The sequence below is a fragment of the Lathyrus oleraceus genome, chromosome 2, assembly GCF_024323335.1.
Source record: "Lathyrus oleraceus cultivar Zhongwan6 chromosome 2, CAAS_Psat_ZW6_1.0, whole genome shotgun sequence".
Lineage (NCBI taxonomy): Eukaryota > Viridiplantae > Streptophyta > Magnoliopsida > Fabales > Fabaceae > Lathyrus > Lathyrus oleraceus.
Genome location: NC_066580.1, coordinates 287,057,310 through 287,066,786, shown reverse-complemented (window position 1 = coordinate 287,066,786; position 9,477 = coordinate 287,057,310). Strand labels below are relative to the sequence as shown.

At 32.1% G+C, this 9,477-nt stretch overlaps 1 protein-coding gene across 3 annotated transcripts; it reads left to right on the top strand.

Moving 5' to 3' along the window:
- Positions 1-1,532: 1,532 nt before the first annotated feature.
- Positions 1,533-8,763, top strand: LOC127119166 (SUPPRESSOR OF GAMMA RESPONSE 1). Of its 3 annotated transcripts, none has more exons than XM_051049350.1 (6): positions 1,533-1,679; positions 4,284-4,425; positions 6,582-6,768; positions 6,849-7,333; positions 7,999-8,373; positions 8,462-8,763. In XM_051049350.1, the coding sequence occupies exons 1-6, from the start codon at positions 1,672-1,674 to the stop codon at positions 8,519-8,521; spliced, it is 1,257 nt and encodes a 418-aa protein (XP_050905307.1). In that variant the 5' UTR covers positions 1,533-1,671; the 3' UTR covers positions 8,522-8,763. The 3 variants fall into 3 exon arrangements, with proteins under 3 accessions (XP_050905307.1, XP_050905306.1, XP_050905305.1); XM_051049349.1 differs by having other exon boundaries at positions 7,993-8,373; XM_051049348.1 differs by having other exon boundaries at positions 7,984-8,373.
- The last annotated feature ends 714 nt before the right edge of the window (positions 8,764-9,477 follow it).

Below are 9,477 nucleotides of genomic sequence, written 5' to 3'. Positions count from 1 at the left end.
ACCATTACCGTCATGAATGTGTATAACGAAAGCTTCTCAATGCTAGCAATGGAGGAATACTTGCCTCCATATGAAGGGGACATAGTTTGACACAACGATTAGATGCAAAGAAAGAAAAAAGGACGACCAAACAACACGCGTATTAGAATAGAAATAGATACAATTGATAAAATGATAAGATTATGTAGTATATATCGTCAACCCGGACACAATAAGAACAAATGTCCCAATCTATGAGCAACCTCTGCATCATAATTTAGTATCTCCTTTCAATTTTTGTAACCTTGGATTTTTATATATTAATAATTTTTTGTTACAACAAGGTTAACAACAAACATCACTCCAAGATAAACACACCTCAAACCGAACAAGTCTAAATAAACAACATAAACAACAAATATCGAATAAAGATGAAAAATACTTAACCACAATATTTAAAAACAACATTTCTAACTGATTACAACAATCAAACTGATGTCATCTGGTCCAAACATGATTTCCCTAACATCCTTATCAGTTTTACTCGCACTCAACCGAATATACTATCGAGTTTCTCAATACTTCTAATTTTTCCTCTTTTGGTATTTTCCCATCTAACCAACGAACCAACTCCCTCTTTAGTTGATCGAAATGACAGATGTTCCAGAAGAGCATCACCATCAGAGACTTGTCTATCGAATAAATCACTTTTCCATAGCGGCGACGAACATCAAACATGTTTGCAATATGATGAAAATAGATGTGGAAAAATGAATCACAAAATACCTCTATTTATACAAAAAAATACACATTAACTGAGACGCCAGACCAATTGGCGCATCCTCTCATTTAGTGTACATGGGCGCCAATTGGACTGGCAGCACCATGTGCTATCGTCAATTCAATTGACGACCCCTTTTAAAATTTAAGGGCAGACGTCAATTGGTCTGACGCGTATGCCTTACTATTTTTTTTTGAAAATGAGGTAAATTTGGAGTTAATTTGAAAACTGGATTATTTGGGATATTTTTTTTTTGAAAATCTAGAGTATTTGAATAAAAAAGTCCCTTTTGTTCATTTTTGAAAAAAAAATCATTCATTTTTAATTGTCACTTATAAAATTTAACATAATATTAATTGTACTTTGTTAAAATTATTCATAGATAATTATTGCAAAAGTAAAATGAATACAATAAATAATTAAGAATATTATAAATAAAAAAAATTCTTATATAAAAAGTAAGAATAGTGATTAATTTTTTTTATATGTGTAAAAAATAAAAAATAAACATTTAAAAGAAGAATTTAATTGAAATATACTTACGGTATAAAACGATTTTACACCGTCAGTTAATCTTAAACGTTGAATATCGAAATAAATTTGATTTTTATTTTAAAAATTTATAAAATAATACAAACGCTTATGATGACGAATCGACAATGTAAAACGGATTAAATAATCAATATCTTTATATTTATATTTTAAAAATAAACAGAGGAACAATCAATATCTTTATATTTATATTTTAAAAATAAAACGTACAGAATACCTCACTTTATATATAGTTTGGATGCATTATTGGTTAGTTTCTGAGAAAGTCACAGTGACAGAAAGAAACAAAACCTAAAAAACTGCAGAAAAAAAGGTTCTGAATCTGTAGACTTGATTTGTGTCATCATCGTCCCTCTCCTATGGCAGGGTATGTAACTCTCTCTTACTTACATTATGTTTGATTATCATACTCTGCTTCTTACTTGGTTTTCCCTTTCAAACATCGTAGTTCCAATAAAGAAAAACTGGTTTTATGTTCTGGTTAGATTTCTAACTTGAATTGGTTTTTTATTTGCGAAGTTCTGTTTTTGAAAGTTTTTATTTTTGTGTAAATTGTTATGTTATGATCTAAACTGTACTCTCTCCGTCTCATAATGAGATGATCATTTTATTAAGAAAAAAAAATTAAAAAAAAAATGATATTTTTATTAAAGTACCGTGCCAGTGATAATGTATTAGAAATTGAAATAGGTCCTTCATTTTTGAGATACTCTTTAATTTTAAATGGATCACTCGTCATAAAACCGGAGAGAGTATTCAGAGTCTTTGAATTGATTTATTTTGGACCTATCTACTTGGATAAACTTTGTGAGACTGATTGGAAGAATTATAAAACATTTTATGATATTGTTTACAAGCTGTTTTTTTGGTTACATTTATAAGTTCTTCATGATAGCCTATGAAAACACTTTATATCTTATAATGAAATATGAAACCGATTAACTTTATTTTAACTTTTCCTATAAAATTAACTTATAAATAAGCACTTGTCATGGTTGACAAGAAAATGAAACGTCCTAGTCAGAGTTGAGAACTTTCATGTGATTTTTTTTTAACTATGTTAGTGGTTTTCAATGCAATTCAAAATTGAGATTTTTTTTTTGTAATTATGTTAGTGTTTTCAATGCAATTCAAAATTGAGATTATTTTGTTTTGTTTTCTATGATGGTAGATTGAATTGCAAAGTGGTAGTACAAGTTGTGCTTGCTTTTAAGATTGACACGGTTGGATTTTGTTTAAAGTTTAGGCTTTTTCTACTTCTTGATTATACTTAGATTGTGTGGATTATTGGTGTGTTTTTTCTTTCCGTTTTTAAATTGCCGCAATAGCGTAGTGTAATTTGAACAAAATACTATTGTACAGTTCTGCTATTGTACAATTTGTTGGGGTAATCTGTATCACAAGTTATTTTTGGACAAAACACTATTGTATAAATGATATATATTGAGATAAAATTAAAGAATGGTTGAGGGAAAAGAGTTTATTGAATGTTATGTTGTGTTGAGTTGTGTTTCAATTACAATGAGGGGTGATATTTATAGATACATTAGCCACCCCAAACAAATTTTAAAACAGATGGTCTAAAACTAAACAATATATTTGCATGGGTATATGCTTAAAAACAATTTGTCTAACAAACACTGATATCCACACGGATATATCCTTAAAGCAATCTGAATTAACCACAATACCCATTCTATCAAATTTGTCTTGCTTCTCATTCCCATTAACTTCTTCATCTAAAGATTCTTTTCTGAATCTCTTTGCTTCAGCCTCATATCATGCGCCTCAAAAGATGCTTGCAATTCTTCAAGCTTCACCTCTGACAAATCTTTAGATTCTTCAATTGTCATCACAATGTGATCAAATTTGACTGGAAGAGTCCTCAATACATTCTCCACCTTCTGCAATTCAGAGGTCTTTTCTCCACATGACTTCATTTGATTTGTCAAAGCCACCATCTTTGAGAATAACTCAATAACGATTTCATCATCTTTCATCTGCAAAGATTGCAACTTCACTTTCTTTAACTTTTCATCTCCACCATATAGCTTCTTGAGAGTATCCCAAACCTCGGCCATTTCTTGCTCGATAATTTTCTCAAAGATATTCGAATTCACACCGATGGATCAACTTTCCCATCTTTCTTGCTCATTTCATGTTGAACAACCCTTTGTGCTTTAATAGCATTTGCCTCTAATGCCGAGAAACCATCATTCACGATTTCAAGCACATCTTAAAATCTGAATATGACTTTCATCTTTGTACACCATCTATCATAGTTTTCCCCCTTGAAAATTGATAGATTGACGGGGAATTGGTTGGACTTAGTGCTTCCATTCGTCATGGCTAGAGATTGAGGACCGAACCGGTACTCATACCAATTTGTTGGGGTAACCTGTATCACAGGTTATTTGACAAATGGTGATAAATTTAGAGAAAGTTAACGAGTGATTGAGGGAAAATAGTTTATTGAATGCTGTATTGTGTTTCAATTGTTATTACAATGAGGGGTGATATTCATAGACACACTAGTCACCAAAACTAATTTTAAAATTGACTGTCTAAAACTAAACATTATACCCGCACGAACATATGTATAAAAACAATCTGTCTAAAACTAAACAATATACCTGTACGAGCATATGCTTAAAAACAATCTGTCTAAAAAACACTCATATACCCGCACATGTATACCCTTAAAGCAATAACCACCGTACAATTGACAAAGTGTTCTAAATCTATCTATGTAATAAGACAAATGGATTCTCTTAATTAAGATTTATTGATTGTTACTTTTCATTTTTGATTCATTATGTCTTTGTTCTTAATCTTTTTCATTCTTGCTGCTCATAATAAATGGCTTTTTTTATCATTGTAATTATTTTGTTGGATCAGATACTTTCACGTGTTGATCAGGATTCTATCAATGATAACAGGATTTTTACACTTTTTGCTCTTCTATATGCAGACCATCATGGCTGGTGGACAAAAGTAGAATTGCAACCAAAATAAAAAGTGCAATGGGATCATGTGCTCCAGAAAATGTTACATGGAAAAGCAATCCTACCAAGACTTGCCCTAATTGTCAGCATGCTATTGACAATAGTGATGTAAGTGTATTTTCTAAAAGGAAAATTACTACTTTTTTCTAGATTATATTTTAGTGTATGTTGCTATGGGATGTAAATTGCATGTAATCTGAAGTCTTAGGTTTCGTTTAGTTATATGTGCTTAATTCATATAGTATACATTATATTCACCCTCGATCTTTCTGTTGTTGTCTCTGGTTAAGAAGTTGATAGTTAGTTATTGGGTTATTTAGGGAGTTTGTTGGGAGAAATAAGGCATATTGTCCATAAATAGAAATATGTTACTAAGATTGAGAGTAGGCAATTGGTGAGATTAGAATCAGAAAGCCACGGTCTCTCGAATATTTGGTGTCTAATATGATCTATTTTCTGTTAATAATTTAATACCATTTATATGCTCAAATGCATGATTGTGAATTAAAATTTTTCATCATTAATTAGACAAGTTTTTCATGTATTTTGTGGTGATTCATCAAGATCGGTATTGATATTGGATAAATGTTGCTTTACAAGAAATGGATAAGTTTACACTCTTCCTATGTTGAAGCTAAAATAAACTTATGTTGTCAATAGTATCCTGGCGTAACAGAAGTAGCCTGAAATAAACTGCCGATGAAGAGAAACCCGTCAATTGCATATGCAACTTATTTCATTGTTTGTCATTCTCATATCATGCCTGCTTGTGTTTGTAGACTAAGTTAGACGCTTAGTACAATAACTTGTGGGTTGTACTCGTAGTTACAACTAGAAGAATTTGTAAGATTGAAATGGTGCATCATTCCAATTCCACCAGAACCCATGGATTTGTCCATATTGTTGCATCAATCATCATTTTCTTTGTTAAATACCTCTCTCCTTCATTTTTAAATACTCTTATAGGGATTTCATTCACAAAAAATACTAATTATTTTTCATTCAAAAAAATGTGTAATTATGAAAATCCAGAGTTAGATCAAACTAAGGATGAAATTGTTGCTCCCTATTACAGCGATCATTAATAAAAGTATTTGTGTGCAATATATAAGGTCGTTCGTTATTTCCACCTAAGAATTCAAAGTCGGTTTCATCTCGAGTAGGTGCATCATCTGAAATCAAATAGAAAATTGTGATCATAGCAGTAGCGGTAGAATCCTTTTGAGGCATTTTAATTTTTATGTTGAAAGATCCGGAACAATAAATTGCCAAGACGTAAAATCAAAACCTGAATGTTGATCAAATGTAAGTTGAACTTCATTGCTTTAGTAAAAAGTTCTCATGTTTTCTTCTTTCCAAAGAAAAACATAGTTTAGCTTAAATGGAATTGTTGTGTTCTTTTCGCATTACACGTCAAATGTGAACATTTGGACAATATTTCATTTAAGCTAAACCATGTTTCTCTATGGGGAGAAGAAAATATGAGAATTCTTGACAAAAGTAACGAAGTTCAACTTACATTGGATCAACCTTCAGTTTCTGATTTTATGTCTGGGCAATGCTATGGTTTTGGATCTTTCAGCATGAAAATTATAATGGCTCAAAAGATTCTGCGGATGTAATCACAACTTTCTATTTGATTTAACCTACTCGAGATGAAATCCACTTTGAATTCTTAGGTGGAAATAACGAACAACCTTATATATTACACACAAACATTTTTATTAATGATCACTGTAATAGGGAGCAACAATTTCATCTTTAGTTTGATCTAACTCTGAATTTTCATAATTACACATTTTTTTGGAATGAAAACTAATTAGTATTTTTTGTGAATGAAATCCCTATAAGAGTATTTAAAAATGAAGGAGAGAGGTATTTAACAAAGGAAATGATGATTTATGCAACAATATGGACAAATCCATGGGTTCTGGTGGAATTGGAATGATGCACCATTTCAAGCTCACTACAATGGATTTGACATCAATGGTTGTCAATGTAATTCTTCAAGTTATTGCTGAAATCATGAAAAAATTTGGGATCTAACCCCTCAACAAATTCAAGCTTACAAAATTTTTGGGATCTAACCCCTCAACAAATTCTTCTAGGTATTTTATGTGTTAGGCCAAACTCTTTTTGACAGTCATACTTGCCATGTATTTTAATTCTTAGAAATATGTCTTAATTAATATAATGATGCTAAAACTTAATTCTTTTATCTATATCCCATCCTATGACATTCAATTTTTCTCTTCTGTTGTAAGGTTGCAAAAGAGTGGCCAGGCTTGCCCAAAGGTGTCAAATTTGATCCATCTGATCAGGAGATAATATGGCACTTGCTTGCAAAAGTTGGTGTAGAAAATTTAAAACCTCATCCTTTTGTTGATGAGTTTATTACTACTCTTGAAGTGGATGATGGTATTTGTTACACTCATCCTCAAAACTTACCAGGTTGGTGGCTTGGATTTTACTTAATTTTAATTTCATGAGTAACTATCAATCAATTTGATAAGCGTCAATGAAAATGTTAGGTGTTAAGCAAGATGGAAATGCATCTCACTTCTTTCACAGAGCAATTAAGGCATATAATACTGGCACTCGAAAGCGTCGAAAGATTCACGATCAAGATTTTGGTGATGTCCGCTGGCACAAAACTGGAAGAACTAAACCAGTAATCTTGAACGGGGTTCAAAAAGGCTGTAAAAAAATTATGGTTCTGTATATGAGCATTGTGGGAGGAGGAAAAGCTGAGAAAACTAATTGGGTCATGCATCAATATCATCTAGGAACAGAAGAGGATGAAAAGGATCGAGAATATGTCATCTCTAAAGTGTTTTACCAGCAGCAGCAAGTCAAATTGGGTGATAAAGATGAACATGATATTGCTGAAGCCACTGAAGCAACAACCGTGAAAGTGGATCCGGTCACTCCCAAATCTGTGACTCCCGAACCTCCTTATAATGAAAACAAGTTTTCAGATGTTGATCTAGGACATCAAACAGTTGTCATTCCTCAGGTAAAACCTTCAACCTTATGTTCTTATTATCGAATATCAAAATATATATCCTATTATGACTTTCATGATCACTAATGTGTAGTGTTTGTTTTAATTATTTGTTAGGAATGTGTGTCAGATAATGAATACGAAGTAGTAGTAGAAATATAGGTAATGCGTATGTACTAAGTTTGAAATACTTGTTTTCATCCGATAAGTTTGATGTTTATTTTCTAGAGAAATATCATCGGTCAATGCACCAAGTGGCGTGAGGAGTTTGTTGTTTTCCCTACTAGAATGTATATTGTGTGTTGGAAAAGCTGCCTAAATTGTAGCATCTTTGAGCTATCTTTACTGCAACCTTTAGGACTTTCGATGAGTGGCGTGAGGAGTTTGTTTAGGTTCACATTGTCTAGACATGTGGCTTAAGTAGTGCATATAAGGCTTTGAAAGTCGTCACCGTACAAACTGTTTTGTGTGATTGAGTTACGTCCTAAGCCCAGCATTTTAAGATATTAGCTGGTGCCACTTCCTAAATATAATGCGCTTTCGTACATTAATCAAGGAAATGTAAGTTAGCCAATTGGCCACACCTGTAATTTATTTTTTCATCTCTCTTAGCATAACGAATTTGAAAATATCTGTTACCTTGCAATTCCTGATATTTTTAGTGTTGGAAGCCTCAGATGGATTGTCTGGATTGTGAAGAGAATGCAAATGATGATCTATCCATGGTAGAAACTGAGCATAATGAAGCGATAGAGAACCTGGAAAATAATGGTGATGAAGGGCAAAAATGGTGGGATAGTGAATCACAAAATATGTTGGATTCACAACAACTGGTTGAAGCGTTGTCCTTGTGTGATGATTTATTTCATAGCCAGTCTCCCACTAGAGATGGGAAAGATGAAGAACGAAAGAACCAAACAGGTCTTTCTGTTTATGCTGAATTAGGACCAGAGCATCTAAAGAAGGATATCGAAGAGTGTCAAAACCTTGTGATTGACCCAGCAAATGATGTTGAGCATGACACAAATTCGGAGTTACGACTAAGTCAACTGGTATTCACATGTTCTCAATGATTGTGCATTTAAATGAAAATTGTGTTATCGTCTTTATAACGGATTTTGGTTTTTGGTGTTTATATAGGAATTTGGTTCGCAAGATAGCTTTATATCATGGGGTTACAGCAACAAGGCATTAGGGTGATATGGTTTTTGTCTCTGTCCAACCCAGCCAGGCTGTAAAACTGATCTGGTTATGCTGCTTATTCATGTAATTCTAATTATCGACCAATGCTCTCGTAAACTGTGGCATCTGACCTATGCACTATTATGGTGGGATAATGCTTTGCTTTGCTATGTGTGTTGAAAATTTTGATTTCTTGCGATTATTTAATATCATGCATGTAAAACTGTCTGATCTTAAATCATATTTGATTTTTATTCTAACTACATTGAAAATAATAATTATGAAGACACAATTATATATAAGCTATAGAAGGATCAACAATTTGTAAGGTGTTTTCAATTCAGATGGATGTGTGACTAGTATAACTGAGAAATTCATGGATCTGTTTACAAGTAGAAGTAATATGTATGGAAAGGCTTTTTATCATGTCAACTTTGTAAATAGGAAAATTTCAAACATATTAGAAATACTTTTCACATGTATTTCTAATATGTTTTCACATGTTTATTTCTTTAAAATAAATACCAAACATGTAAGAAACATACAACACTAGTAAGAGTTGAGACTTAGAATAAGAAACATATAAAGCTTAGACTTAAAATAAGATACAAGTAAATGGATGACACCAAACATGACACCAAACTAAAAATATGGAATATGGAAGGAGAAGTGGGTATGAGATTATTCTTTTGGTTATATAACAACAAATATGGGCTTAGTTTACTTGTATATGTCAATATTGGATGATTCAACATTAGTAGAAAATGACGGTTGGAAATCCACCACAATCTATGGAGAATTTCAATCAATCTTGATGAATAAGATTGTGATCACCCACACAATAATAATGAAAGGAGAAGAATAATTTAGAAAGAAAAGAAAGAACGATGAAGGAGAAGAAGAATTTTTTGTAGAGTTTCTCTCAGCTCACAACTTGTGGAAGACTTCTTATTCACTTTGCAATTGCAAAATTC